The sequence below is a fragment of the Mastigoproctus giganteus genome, chromosome 6 (assembly GCF_048544385.1).
Source record: "Mastigoproctus giganteus isolate SK-2022 chromosome 6, ASM4854438v1, whole genome shotgun sequence".
Classification (NCBI taxonomy): domain Eukaryota; kingdom Metazoa; phylum Arthropoda; class Arachnida; order Uropygi; family Thelyphonidae; genus Mastigoproctus; species Mastigoproctus giganteus.
Window position 1 is genome coordinate 64,945,180 of NC_143580.1, and position 16,209 is coordinate 64,961,388.

Consider the following 16,209-nt stretch of genomic DNA (forward strand, 5'->3'; position numbering starts at 1 on the left):
CAGTAAATTTGAAGGAAATGGCAAGAGAGTGAATTGAACCATTAAGATTAATTATGATTGCATAATTGAGCTCGGGTGAGATTCTTTTGGACTGGAGAACTGCCAACGTATCGCCAATATCTAAAGGCGTTTTCTAAGAGCAAAGTGGAGAACTACCGAGCAGTCTGTCAGGCTTCAGTGGTAAGAAAAATCATGGAGGCATTGACAAGGAGTGCAATACCATGTTTAATTAACTTGGCATTTTGACAGACTCGCTCATGAACCGAACGTAGGAATTAATTTCGGTTGGGCATTGTTTATTTGGATTTAAGCAAAACGTTTGACTCGGTCCTTCATTACAGGTTACTGTATAAGCTAGAACACATTGGAATCACGAGGAAGTTCTTTAGGTGGATCGCAAGACGGCTGCAGGGTAGAGGCTATGAACAGGTTCCATAAATTCAAGTTAGGGGGAAGAGGTTTTTATTGAATTGTAAGACGTTTTGTTTTAGTCAGGGAGTTGTTAATTTAATAATTTGCCTCAATGGATGGTTGATGCCTACAGCTTGGAGACATTCGAATGTAAGGTGGACAGATATTTTCTGTGAAAAAGAATTACATACGTAGTTGTTATTCATTTTTTAAAATTGACTTTTTGGGTGGTGTAAGAAAAGTCTAAGATTTATACAGAAATGAAATCGACTCCTTATACTAAGTGCGAGACTGTTTATTAGAGCTGAAATGTAACTGAGTTAAGTCAATTGGACACACATGAAAGATCAAGGATCTGATCTCGATACCTTGCGGCATAAGAGTTCTCTCAAGAACATGGAGACACTTAAGCCCATTTCCAGACCACATCATCAAACCGTAACCTCTAAACTTTTCTCTTTTCACAGTATTAGTGGGTTGGAATGTGGTTCCTGTTCGATCCGGATAAAATTGTTTAGAGAATTCAATTGAGAACTGTACCGGGACTCATTAGTAAAATGCACCGTGGCTTATTGCTGAGTTCAGTCGATATACTATCAGCACCAATTCAAACAACCTCTTTTGCATATAACAGATCAAGGGAATAGAGACCTTTGGTCACTGGGCATAAAGACTCAACTAAAGAAGCCTTCTATACTGTGGATGGTGTATCTATAAATAAAAGCCTCCTGTGGGTCCAGCAAGCTTTGAATCAAGTTTGCTGTGTTGTGACAGCTTGCGTTTCGCTAGATAACCATAATCTTGCATGAAGATAACACGAAAAGTGTCAGACAAGTGTTCGAGAGTGTTTACGTGTTTTGAACTGGTTCCACAGCCTGGTTACAAAGCTGCGAGTAACATTCCGGCACTTTGGCTTGGCTCTGTTCCGCTTCCATTGTCCCTATTGTTCTCCACCTCAATGAATCATTTGAACAGTCCGTTTTTATCTGATTACCCGATTTACACGTTGTAACCGGTTATGGATGATTTTGTCTAGGGGCCAAATTGACATTCTGTTGCATAAACCGCGAATATTTGGTTTTATTTTTATTTAAAAATAGTCATTTTTTTGTATTTGATCCTTAATTTTTGAGCAATTATGTAGTTATGAATTTTCCGGTTTCTACTGATCACTGATATTTCTGCACTGTTCGAATCACACAAAAGTCTTGAAAATTCTTACCTCTTTCAAGATTTTGTCTACTTCTTATTTTCCTGACACAAATACAAGCCACAAGGACCACGACAAATATCGTTAGCACCGATGCCGCAACAGGCACTAATACAGCAACATCCAGATAAGCCGCAGATCCATTGGGACCGTAAGATGATGAGAGCGTCCTCCTCTCTGCAAATAAAGGATTTGTTGATAACACAAAAATAATGAAACAATAGGGTAGAGGAAACCTGTAGCTCCTCCCTATTCTATGAATTAAGGGGCAACGGAGTAAAAATTAGGAGAAAAATGAATAAATTATTAATCAGATTTCAGTAAATTTAGCCACCCATTCTCAAATCCATTAACAACCCCAGAAAAAAAAGAAAAAGTTTGCTAAATTAAGGCAATAATATAGTTCAACCAAAATACTAAACGAAACCATTTTAACGAGTTAAAACAATTTCGTTTGTATTTTAGGATTGTTAAAATAATATGTTGATTATAACTGACTGATGGATGAATAAAATGTATTCTTGGCTTCCAACCAGCTCCATCTGCCGGTCATATATAAAATATTTATTTTATCTTTTATTTGCGTACCTTTTTTTGGGTGGATTTACGTATATAATACGGAAATTACTTCAGCTTTTGGTTTAACGATGAAAATTCTCCCTCACCTCCTGTTTCTCTGGTTTTAACAGCAACTATTTCACTGGGGTCACCTCTTCCAAACTGGTTTGTTGCCGTAACATAAATCTGATACATTTTCCCTCCATGTAGGTTAGTTAATGTGTAGCTATTGTCTTCTGGTGCAGGCACAGTCACTTCTTGCCAATGTCCTAATTCTTCCCTGAAGAATACAGTGAATCCTGTAAGAAATTTAGGGTAATATAAGTAATAGTAATTCGCAGAAGATTTGTTAAACGGATATAACTGAAAATATCTGAAGCGTACAACAAAAATTGTGTATTTATCTTTATGTATTACAACTTCATTGTGATTGAATGAACGTTGATTTTAAAAAAATACAATAGCTGTAAATTATCGCAACGAACTCTTATTTTTTCAAGACTAATTTTAATCTTTTCTAATATAATTTTTATGCTGATTTCGATATAGTTTTAATGCTCAAAACTATTCTCTTGATACAAATAAACAGTGAATGAAATGGAACCTTGAAATATGAGGAACATAAAAATATTTAATTTTATATGATTTTACGCCATCTGCCTTACAAATCAATAGACTTCACATTTCAAGATATAATTAGATTTTGAGGACTGTCCGAACTACTTTGTGAACGTTTTTTTTTGTCATACACATCTCAAAATGTTTTGTTTCACTCTTAAAAAAATCATCTGACGATTGAATCCATTTCTGTAGTTTATAAAGGTTAAGAAGGATCTCTTTGGATTAAGATTAAGAAGGATCTCTTTGGATTAAGATTAAGAAGAATCTCTTTGGATTAAGAAGGATCTCTTGAAGGTCAGGAGATCCTTCCAAAAAGACGTCGTCCAACTTCAAAGAAAGATATCAGACTTCACGTCCCAATTTTGTTTGCGTGAATAACACTAACTTAGTCACAATTCTGGAAGCATTCGGTCATCTTAGATAAACAACACTCTGATTGCAAACATTAAAAACAGGTGAGTCACAGGCAACGGAATATTATGGAAATATGCAGGTCAGAAGGAATACTGTATTGTCTATATTTTTAGCGGTTCAATATTTCATGTCTCTTTGCTTATCATTGGAAAACTCTACACTTTCATCATAAGTAGCAGTAGTTCAGGTGCAGAGTGGTGAGAAATTTAGCAGAGTAGTGAAACGCGAGGGTACATTAGTACATGTGTCTAGGTTGACCATGGTTTTTATTCACATGACTGCTAAATATGATAATGTTTTTTGCATTCTACCAGCTTCTGACTTTACGTGCCCATATAAACAGAAAATTAATGCCATACGGTTTGTAAGTGTATATTATGTCAGCCTGTATAAAATATGCTAAATTAAATTAATTAAAACATTTAATTAAAATCTGAAATATTAAGTTATAATACTAAGGATTTAATTAGAACTTGCGTGACAAAAGGAAGATTTATTTGAGCATGGTGTTTTGCCTCAATTTAAAATACTGAAAAAAATTGAAATTATACATTTTAATTTTGAATGAATCAAAGCTTTATCACCGCTTAATAGTAAGAGAATTCCCCGAAAGCAATGGATCACGTGCCAGTCATCACTGTCAAGGCTAGAGATCAGCGGTGTGCTATATTTTTTGTTGCCATACTGGATGATAAACTCAGAAACTGCTTGAGGGCAGCATCTCGTATCCATATAATGCAGTTTAATGGAGTAGTAGCACGGGAAGAGTCAGGCATACTAGACAGTTAGCTAAACAAAGGTTGTTAGGAGATTTAAGAATGAAATTGGTTAATTAGCAAACACGATGAAGACAAGGATGAAGTTTCTTTCCAGTTGCTGACGGCTAAAATTGATTTACCAGCTAATTGCCTTAAGGATCCCTTTAAGGTGATAGTTGAAGCTTCCATTAACGAACAGGCTAAAGAGGATAGATCGCTGGCTGTGGTTTAACTCATATCTTATAAACAGATTTTAAGCTGTTCTATATCTTAAGGATAAATCTTTTTGGATGAAAGGATTGGTAAAATTTTCACCGAGTTCCATTCTGCAAAGCATCATCATTGTTATACCAAAGTAATTAAGGCGTCAGTGTATTGTATATATAAATTGCTTCTGTTCAGTTCGTCTGTTTTGGTGATGAAAAACAACACGAGTTTCCGGTAGGGTCTAGGAGACTGATGCGATATTCTATATTAGTAGATTGGGTCAGCCATAGGGTAACCTAGTAAATCTTTCTCAATAAGAAGAACAAAACGAAGATTTCTCATGTCGCCACAGGGGCCCATTCGGTTCATTTCAATAATGGTCGCCACTGTAAAATACAAAAACTCACTTATGAGTATTTCCTCCGGCTTTTCCTTACTGATTCGTCTTGCGCATCATAATCAAACATCATAGTCTATATTTTCGTGCAGGTTCCTTAAAGAAGTCAGAATCGAGATAACTCTTTTACAATATTATCAGGACTTGAAAACTTGCTATTTCTGTACCAAGGCAAATACTCCAAGCAACTCTTAAGAAGAGATGTTACAGCTGTGATATCTATAGTCGAATTTCCAATCATCTTACTCTCAATATTTTTATTTCAATATTTACTTCAAATAAAATGCTATATGACATAACAGAATTAGATATTTGAAGTAAATTAACTAGTTTGTTAGGCATTCTGCTTCACGATTAATACCAGCGTCCCAATAAATTAACCTAAACATGTTTTGTTTAATGATTATTGTGACTACATGGCTAATATTAATCCTAATTCATTAACCATATTTAGCAGTCAAGTGAGCTTGAATTACGGTAAACTGAAATGCGTGTGCTACTTCAACCACTGACCACTCGGCTTTGCAGATGCAAAGCTAGGAGGGACAATATCTCAGGTGGAAGGAGCAAGGTATTCTCCACGAGTTATTCCTTGCTTTTCAGGCTGCACAAAATCCAGATCGGTTGTTAGGCACACTTGTACTTGACACAATCCATATGAACTGAAGCAATATGGCCAAAATGCTAATGTATCAAAAATTCACAACCAACCAATGGCAACAATAAGAAAATATATATTTGATAATAATGTATTGGTATGATTTACCTGATACTGGAGGTTCCGTTTTTCGTGTTGTCCATCGAAGACTTACAGAATGTGGTGAAGTAGATAGAACGAACAAGGATGGAGGTTGTGGAAGATCTAGAAAGAGGAGGATAACAGGAATTTAAACGATAAAAATGTGAATCATAAATAGTAATTTCATTTCATATGAAATTTAAGCAGTTAAAAAAACATACTTAGTGGTCTTTTGTGGTTTAAGTAGATTTACAAATAGAAATAATTAAACAAGATCATGGATATAATATCTCAAATTTCTCAAATTTAAGAAAATCAAATTTCTTAAATTTCTCAAATTTAAGGATAAATTAGAACTTAGATTAAAAAAAAAAGTTCAGAAATGAAATAATCACTTACCGAAAGCAAATTTAAATACAAATTTTGTAATAACTTTTTTTTACGCACCAAATTTTATGCATACTAATTATATTTAAAACGCAAAAGGTTTTGATTTATCAATATAACATTGCCATAAATTTAAAAACAATCTGGTTGGTATTTTGGAAGAGGTACACCTGGATATGTTTTTTGAGGACGGGTTATGTTATTTTACATTTTTGGGATGATTGAAGTACTCATATAAATCCAATTTGAATTTCAGGATCGGCAGGAAAGGTTCACAGTTTCTTACCTCCATCAAAAGTTCGAACATTCATTTCATGGGACGATGGGCCTCCCCCTGCTGAGTTGGATGCTTTTACCACCACCACATACTCAGTGGCCTTCAGAAGGTGGGTAAGAAAATATTCTTGTTCGGCATCGGGTATATAGTGCACTGTTTTGTATGAACACGGTTGGGTCGAGTCACGCGTCTTGAATCCAACATAGTACTCTTTGAGTTGACCATTCCAGGAGTCTCTAGGTGGTGGCTAAACAAAGAGAAAATTTTACAATAAACGTCAGTTTATGCTATATAATTTAATAATTGTACTTGAAAGACTAATCTTAGAAAGTATGGTGAAACATATACACACATAATTCTTCCTATGGAACTGTGAAGTCTGTTATGTATTTTTGTTTTAATTTGAAAAAAGGCATATTTTTAAAAAAAATGACTTTAGCTTGTTGTGTTATCGTGCTTAATAATTAATCAATTTTTAATGTATCCTACCGATCCCAAGATCCAAAAAACCAGTGCTGACCCGTCGGATATTTTTCTAACCTATTGCCAATATAGGGTACGGTACTCTGGGGTTGTATCTAATTTTAGCTTTGAAGAAACCGCACTCCACTCTCTCAAGAGAATCTATTTTTGCCTGATTGCAAGACCGAAGACTGACACTGTCGGTATGCCATAGTTTGCATTTCTGATATTAGAGAAAGCATAGAAAAGTCAAGTACGTGTACGTTTGTCCCCTTAGCGCCACTCAGTGGTTAAGTTAGAAGTTTCCACAGATTTCTGAACAATAAAAACAAATCGCTTTCAAGTTTTAGTAAACTCTGAGTGTAAACTCCGAGTTTATTAAAATTCCGAATAATTTCTACAGAAAATGAACGCATTATAAGGAATGGATATGCGAGTGATGGAATATAAAAAGCCAACAAACTGGAAATACAGCCATTAAAAACGTAGCACATATTTATGAATTAATAGTAATAATAAATATAATTAAATTTTATAAAGTTATATTTTGGAAAACTAATAAATTTTTAATTTTACAAAGTATCCTTTGCTATCCTAGAAATCATATAATTAATTCTGGAAGAATAAAGCGGATTATAGTTTAAGTTAAAACCAAAACAGTTGGGCTTATTAATGAATGGAAAACCAAGTTAACTTAACAGTATCTTACAGTATCAATAAGTAAATTTTCAATTAATAATGTGAAAATTCTCTTTTAATACGAATCATGAATTCTCGTTGGTAGGGATTCAACTAGACTCCTTAAATGTTTATATCAATATTAAGCCATTCTGAAAACAGCTGAGCCCGTAATTCATTCAGGATTTGTGGATGTTGTGTTTTCAGTTTCTGGTTTCCGTTCAAGATCGTTCCATACGTTTTTGGTAGGATTTAAATCAGAAGACTTAACTGGCCAATTTAAATGCCCCACCAATGTCTCGAGTTCCATGTGGCACTGTGAACCGGATGGTTGCTATTTGAGGGACACTCATGATTTTTATATTCCTGGAACAGAGGCGTATCGAAATCATGAGTGTCCCTAAAATATTCAGCAGAAGGCACAACCTAATCATCCTGACTATCGGTATATCTACTTGACTGGTACTTCAAGTAGGCATTCCAGTTCATAATAGTTAAAGCATATCCAAAGCATCACTGGCCCACCAATGGCTTGTATGACCTTACACACAGTCTGGATGAAATTCCTCATGGCTTCTCCCTTGAACTCGGCGTCTGACATTATTACAGTATAGGCAAAATTTGGATTCGTAAGACGACATCAGTACTTTTTCACTCATCAACAGTCCAGTTTTTATTCCTTTTAGTCCATATTAGAAGGACTTTATTTATGCGCAGCTGTCGCCATTGTTCTTTTTCGGGGAACCCTACTTTATTCTCTTCACAGTATTTTCTCATAAATCGATAAGGTCCATGGTTAGCTATTTTGAGCAGTTCTTGTTCTGTTTGAAATCGTTTTTCTTTTAACAGAAGCGATATTCGTTGCCGATAAAAATTACTTAGAACATATTTTCGATCACAATTCTGCCACTGATTTCTTGTTGATTTTGACTCACACCATTCCTTGAAAACTCTTATTATTGTTCTTTCTGAAACAACAGAAAATTCAACTACCGCTTTAAGAAGACATCCTTTCGACCTGCAAAAATGCTATAACACCTTTTTCCACTCACTAAACTCCATCTTTCTTGGTGGAAATCCTTGTTTCGGTGTTGTAATTAAACAAGTGTAGACGGTACAAGTGTTCAATCTGTTATGGGTCCTAAATAAAATTAAATTTAGGTCGAAATATAAAAATTAAAGTAGTTATGTAGTAAGTCTTTTAGTATGAAATAAATTGGTAAACCCCATAATATATTTTTACAGTTCTGACAAAAGGTGAACATTTATTAAACACTTTGTAACAATCCACGACATTAAAAAAGTTTGACAAATCATTTTTGATATACTCTTTTTCGCGATTTGCAAACCTGAGATCCTACTAACGAGCTCATTCTCAAAGTACGAAATCCACAGATGTGTATGGATTTCAGAGATATGGATATAGGGTCAAGATTGTTTGTACAGTTTTCTTCTAGGAAACTTTGGCCATTAGGAGTCAATAACATCAGGTTTATAAACTGTGTATATTCTAGCGGGTTTAATTCTTTTTATGGTAGAAAAACCAAGGAAGTGACTCCTGATCGAGATCAAATAACCGAGCTGGGATTGAAAAAAAAAAAAAAAAAAAAAAAAAGAAGAAATCCATAAGCTCCTCCCATTAAAGCACGAATCTTTGTTAAAGGTTTTCAAAATTGAGATTTTTAAAGAATCATTCTGACATAGTGCTGCTTTAGTGGTCAATGAATCTCTTTGCAATGAATCATGGAGTACCAGATGAGTGCAATCAACAATACTATAAAGATTTATGGACAAGGATTTTTACTATCGAAACTTTTCGAGTTGATATTTTATTTTTCTGCTCGTTTGGAGAAGAGAAACTATTTCTTACATTGTAATTTCGTTGTACCAGAATTTTGGTAGTTTTTTATTTATTTAACATTAAATAAATTATATTATAACGTAAAATTTTAATTAATTGCATTATTTCATCCTGGAGAGGACTGACATGCAAATTAAACATTTAAGAGTAGCAAGTGTATGTTTTTTTTTCTTCTTCTTTTTGGAGAGTAATTTTCTTTGTTGATAAGCAAATTATCATTGTACCACTTTGAAAACTTCAACAAAGTAACAAAAAATACATGGTACCAAGTTAATCGCAAGTGCTAACATCTGCAGATTTGAGCATATTCGATAGATCTGTAAATATGTTCACGTAAAACATGCCTCTACGTGATTGGCGCACCTTCTCTTCCTTGTGTTCTACTAATATTGGAGAAGATAAATGAATTTATTAATCAAATGAAATTTGAAAAGTTTAATATCAGCAGAAATCTGCACAAATATAGTAACACTTATTTCTGGTCATTTTACAGAGATCTGTATCATCCCAGAGTATCATGGCGGAGTTGAACTAACGTTTAGGGGTGGCCCTACGTAAGACCCAACGCATATCCACCACCAAGAATTCTTTAAAGCATATTTTAGTTGCTAGAGCTAACTATTATTAATTATAAAACAATTAACGCCAAGAGCAGAGGAGTTAAAAACTATGGGTAATTTAAGGCTCTTACCTTGAATTCTCCCATAGTTCGGTCTTAATGTGATTTTCAAGTTAAAATTGATATATAAAAAAAATCATTTTTACCTTCCACGCAACCCTTATAGTTGATGATCCTCTCGCTTCCACAACAATATCAACAGGTGGTAAACTTGGTTCTAAATAAATTAGACAGTGTAAAATAACATACGTAATACACATATAGTATTAAACTGTAATAAACTGTTTAGAAATTTAGCGTTAGCAATAAATCAACATAATGATGCAAGGAAGTGAAATTATCCAGCATCTGTCAAAAACTACTAGTAAAAAAAAAATATTCATATTATTCATTATAGTCAAAAAAGCTTATACAATTCTTCTTTGAACTTTGGAAACTCTCCACCTCGGCCAACTTTCGCAGATACATCGAGGGTGCAAACACGTTAGTCCCCTGGATCAGGAGGCTGTCCTCTCTGTGCTCCTTGCCCGTGCTGGCTTTCGACGCCCCCGCTTGCAGGGAATTAATTTCAACATTCCATAATATACAGCCTAAAGGTAAACTACTAGAGATCTATTCTATTGTTCTTCCCTGAGATGTTAGAGTTATATCCTCTTGTTCTTGTCTCACTCACAAGGGAAAATATTCCTTCCTCACTCATTTTCGTAATCCCTCTTCAGAGCCTTATGCACTTCAGTCAAATCTCCTCCCTCCCAAGGTGTCGAGGTTTATAAGCTCTGCAAACCACATATTCTAAAGCTGTTCCTCATGAGAATAACGCTTAGCGCACTTCAACTATCTAGTGGCTCTTCTTTGCACCTTCTCCAGAAGTTCTTATATAATATATATATATATATATATATATATTTTTTTTTTTTCCATGCGACCTACAGACCTGGATACAATATTCTAAGCGTGGTTGCACCGTCATCTTATTCAAAGGTATTGCGCCTACTTTCCCTCTACTTGCAAAAATCCGACAAATCATAGACACAGTATTACGTGCCCTTCTTTCTTTCAGCTTGTTTATACTTCATGTCTTTTTGTATCGTAATCTGCAAGTCCTTGTTATCCTGAAGATGTTATAATCCCTGTTTCCCTAATCTATAAACTGCTTCTGAAACTCTGGTTCCCAAGTACGATATTTCTGCATTTGGTAATATTAAATTTCAGCTGCCATTTTGCAGACCATACTAGCAGTGGATCCAAATCCTCTTGTAGCAGCTGGCGTGGTTCAGATTGTTAACCACCCTCCCAACCTATAAGCCCTCAGCAGACTGACAGCTTCCCCTGTATTTACTCACCTATATCAGCTAAGAAACAAGAGAGGAATTCGCTCGCTACTACAATCCATTCTGAAGAATACCCATTCATGACCACCCTCTGTCTCCACTCCTCTTCTCCAACCAACTCCTAATCCACAGATGGATCCTCACTGTAAGGTCAGAATAACAGGGAATAACAGCTGAGGCGCTGAGACATTGATCCTTCGTGTTACCATGAAAGACCTCCTCGGAGAGCAATTCTGCAGGCTGTTTGGGAAGCTTAATGTGTGACAATCTCCTTCACCTCACCTCATCATCTGAATGAAAGCGACAATCTTTGAGGTTGGTTACGGCAGCACTTCCCACTCCAACTGCTGGAAATAAGCCAAATATCAATACCATCCTGAGGATTCGCGTTGCCAAGAGGCAATGCTAAAGCACATGTTAACCTTTCTAGTAGATTTTCTTTTATGACCCGTTATAAATCTCCACTGGTTCTCTGTTCAAAACATTCCTTCACGTCCACGACTACAATAAATATTTCCAGGTTGTTTTTCTTCTGCACTAAAACCAGCATCATATGCTGGTACATTTGTCGATATCTGTGTTGCTCAGATCACAAAAACAACAGGGCTTCTACCTCACCTTGAACTTACGCACATCGACTTCCTCTAGGACCTGTATTACGCACATCGATCCCAGCGGGAGTCGTTATCTGCTCTTTCGGTGTAGATATTCAGTCATTCATTATAGTCTGGCACCACAGCATATATGTGCTACCAATGCCATTTGAAAGATATCATTCAGTAAGAGTGTAAAATTCTACGATTTCACCTGCAAAATGGCAACTCGTGAAGTGTAGAGGAATTTTAACAATGAAGGTTTGGTAGGAAGACTTGAAACAGGAGAGTTCTCAGAGGACATGGCAAATGCCTGAGTTCAGTGGTCAACGCCCAAATGCAACAGTACACGTTGTTGATCGTATTTCGAGCCCACGTGGCTGTGAATTCGATTAATGACAACATTCTTATTAAATAACTATTTGTAAACTCTTTTGACTTGTGGTTGTGCTAGAGTATGTTGTTTCGGGAAAGAAGTTATTGAGAAAAACAATGGTACAATGGTTAGCTAATCTTCAGCCATCGGAAAACCCTCCCGAATTGGTGTTGCTAGTATATCAAACATGTAACTTGAAGGAATGTAGCGATCACCATGTACTCTGATAGATCTCAATTTAACTTGTAGAGAGATTGTAAACGTTGTTAGATCTAAAGACAACTCAACTGATACCATTTAAAGTACGGAATGATAACTTATACAAATTCTGCACAAATGGAAATTTATATAGTTTATAGAATGAGAACGTTGTTTAATGTGATCGTTATCTTATTTTTGTTCACCACTGTATTTTCTAAAATACTTGCCTGATGAAATAAAATTATAATAATTGGTGATCCATCAGGGCTCATTAAGAACGGACAGAGTACATTTTTCTTCTTTATAAAATCCTTAACCATGTGACACATTTGAAGGTTCACTATCCATACGAGATAAGCATACCGAAAACACTAGAAGAGTGGTTTTTTAAGGGTTGTTGTTAAAGAAAGTCACAGAGTCATACAGGAAAATAAAGTGGAATTTAGAATAGTTGTTATATAAATGAAAATGTACAAGTGACTGTACGCCATGTATATACGTCTGAAAATAAGGAATGTAAGTATTGTCTTGTTTACATCATAAGTTATTACTTCACATCAAACACAGTGACATGTTTGCATTATAGGTGACTGTGTACGATGTCTGTAAAGTATTTATTCACGGCCTACTTTGAAAGTTTTGGCGAGTGAACTACCAGGAACACCTCAAGAAGAAAACTCTACATCTTAGCCTAAAACAAGCTAACAGTTCAGATTGAAAGAGGTCTTCAAGATATTCTTCTGGACTTGCACCATAACCTTTTTTAATCGATGTGAAAAAAAGGCGATTGTAACAAATGTGTTATCATCTTATGGCTCAAAAAGATTGTAGTCAAGACTGATTGCCCGCGTTCGGAATTTCGTGGGGAAGTTTAAAAAAAGTGCTTTGTGTCCCAATGGATTTCTTTGTCACAAATCAGTTGGAAATGTCCTATTTGAATCTCATTTATGACACGAAGCAGGTGCAACGATTTTAATCATTAGCTTAGAATGTTCTCAGAAACAGCCAAATCCTCGAAATTAACAGACAAATTATACACTGTTGCGTGTCTCAGTTGTGTTGGGGCCAATCCAAACACTCCGGTCTAATCCATTTCAATTCAGTGATATTCAAAATCATCAAAAAAATGATCTAAGTGGACGAGAAGAAAGGGCAATGTGGCCAATATTCAGAAAAGCAAATCATTTGATCTCCACATTTGTGAAGGTATATTATATGAGGTAGGGCTGAAGGGCTAAATATTCCATCTTCGCAAACGGGGGGAGGGTTCAGTTAGGCCTTGACCTAGACAACCTAGAACAAGGCACATAGAGATAGAAGCGATAATAAACAATGTGAGTGAAGAAATTCATTTAGCTTTGATACGGTTACGAAAGCACATAAAGGCCATTTGCTATTTTTGTGATTTTTAATGAGCAATAATTCCTCGAAGCATTTCGCCAATGCAAACTCTTTCACAAGAAAGTACGTAACCCATTTACCTGTATTATGTTAAAGTTCGTGGTAAAATCAGTCACGGTTTGTTATAGAAAACCAGTTCAACTGAACTGACTAAGCAGAATATAATAGCAGTGTGATGAAGACTGCCCAACACGTATTTTTAAAGCTGCGTATCCGGTTTTTCTTCCAACTAGTGAAAGCATTATTCTTGTCTTTCGCTGTTATCGGTAACTTCTAAGAAATATGTGCGGGCGTATATTCAAGGATTATTCACAACTCTAGAGAATCAAGCTCGTCGGATAATGTTCTAATGATACTTTTTTTTTGTATTTTATTCAAAATAACCGATGAACTCTTTTAAGATCGGTAATCTGAAGTGTAAATGGCACATGGAAATAATATTTAACATTGTTCTTAATATTGGCCACCGAAAAACTTCTTCTTCAAGAGGAGTATTTCCATTTACAATGGGTTTCCTCCTAGATCTTCCTCCTCTTCTTCCTGGATAGCCTTTGGATATCTGGTTTCTTGCATCCGTTTTACATTGTCCATAACATGTTAAATTCTTTTCTTCGACAGTATCAATATTATTCTTTTCACTTCCATTTTCTCTCTCTTCTATAAGTTGTTGTCCAAAAATCCATTTCTGTGGAGAGCAATTTGTTTTTCCCCTCGACTATTCAAAGTCCAGGTTTCCGCTCCATACAATAAAAGACTTTGCACAATCTTTTGAAATATATACGTTTTTTTCAGAATATTTCTGCTCCATAGAACAGAATTTAGCATGCCGATAGCCTTTCTGCCGTCTGCAATTCTCATTCTCTTATTGATCTCTGCTTGGGATGATCCGTCGCTTTGTAAGATTGATCCCAAATATTTGAATTTGAATTGAAAACCTTCGATACTAAAAAAGTGATTGCTATTTTAGAAATAATGAATATACTTGAATAATCAAAGCAACACACACGTTTTATGTTTGGATTAGTTTTTAAAGTTGAAATTAGTCTAAAAAACGTCATGTCCACATTACTGAAGTACCATTATGCTTAAAATATTGCATGAAAAAAGTTTTATAACATTTACAAGAAGAGTTCAATACTTTAAATTCTTAAAAAATCATTTTAATGAATGAGAATGACTTTTTTTCCTTTACAGTTAATTATTGTACAAACCAACCTTCTTCTCCAGTTTGAAATCTGACAGCTTCTGAAGGATTTCCTCTACCAACAGCATTCTCAGCTACTATTTTCAAAATAAACGACGTTCCAGGATGTAAATCTTTAATAAGCGCCGAAGACTGAGAACTGGGTGCGGAAATCTCATTTAGTCTGTGAGGAGAACCTGCAAAATTACAATTCTCGTCATTGATGGTATTTGGGAAAGTCAACGTGGATTAAGAGATATTAAAAACAAAAAAAAACTAATTAATATTTTAAGTGCGCACGCTAAACAGTGCCAATAATTCTAATATATTGCAATTACTATTACAGCATAGTCGTGATCAAGCAATATTCGGTAATTAACTTCAGATAAGTTATATTTTTATCGTCTATCTTCCATTAACTCCATGTTTTTGGGGAATAGTGGACAATATGCAATAAAGTAGTAAATTACGCCATCTAGTGCTTCAATTGAAATACAGCATGTAATGAAGTATAAAACTACCCCTTGTAGTGTTGGAGTAGAATTCGTTATGAACATAACAGGACTTTTATTCTCCAATAACGAATACGAAGACACCACTTAGTGTTAGAAATTATGAAAATTTTATTTTTGATTAGCTTCGCTCTATTAGAAACTTGAAAAGTGATAAAACATTGATGTTCTCTTGTTAACCAGCAAATCTTTTTTTACCCCTCTTTATTTTTTATTTATTTATTTTATTTTTTGTAAAGCCAGGATCATTGGTACTGCATACAGCGTAAGGTGAACTGATGGATGTCATAGCAGATATTACATTAAAGCAGGATTTCCGAAATACTGTTGGAAGGCAGATGTTTCTTGTTTTAGATTTTGATTTTCCTAACCCAGTAAGCGAGTGTAGCCTGCAAGGAAGGAAGGAAAAGGAGTGAAGGTTATATTCTATAAGTGAGTTTAGAGTGCATTCTGTAACAATGGTATATAGAAATCATTAAAGTTTCATAAGGGGTGAGCACTGTTGAAAAAAAAAACATGACTATATTACGGCAAGAGCTATATGCCACCAAAACAAATGTAATTTTATTTCTGAGAGAGAGAGAATTTCTTCTTTTCTTTCTTTGTTTTTTAATTTTGAAAGCACTTCAGGGAAGCTCAAGATATAAAATAGTATTAACAAAACTACTTTTTGGGCAAGCAAATAAGATGCAATGGAGATATACTTAATCTATTTACTATAATATTCGCATGCTTTCCTTCCTTTAACTAACTTTCTTCTTCAAAAGATTCTCTTGGTTGTTGACTGAACTGTTGATCGTTCTATGGCTGTTGTTTGACCTGACACGGCATCCTATTAAAGCTTTTTCAAGGGATCAAAAATATCAGTCACGTGATTTCAAACGCAGACTTTACAGAGGGAGCGTGTGCCTCATTGACTTTTGAAGTAAAGCCTGAATTGGGTGGGCAACGTGTAGCATTCACATGAGTTTCATGACAGAGCAAGAGATTCAGCATTTTGGAATGCTGTTTCA

General features: G+C 35.1%; 1 protein-coding gene across 1 annotated transcript in view; it reads right to left on the reverse strand.

The window, feature by feature from the left end:
• LOC150084358 (hemicentin-1-like) overlaps nt 1–16,209 on the reverse strand; it is a 117,100-nt gene that overhangs the window by 15,676 nt on the left and 85,215 nt on the right. The window contains exons 30-35 of the mRNA XM_090376196.1: nt 14,717–14,881; nt 9,746–9,816; nt 5,989–6,226; nt 5,343–5,438; nt 2,287–2,478; nt 1,634–1,798 (exon numbers count right to left, since the gene is read on the reverse strand). Of these exons, the coding sequence (XP_090232322.1) occupies nt 1,634–1,798; nt 2,287–2,478; nt 5,343–5,438; nt 5,989–6,226; nt 9,746–9,816; nt 14,717–14,881 (927 nt within the window). The remainder of the gene's footprint in view (nt 1–1,633; nt 1,799–2,286; nt 2,479–5,342; nt 5,439–5,988; nt 6,227–9,745; nt 9,817–14,716; nt 14,882–16,209) is intronic.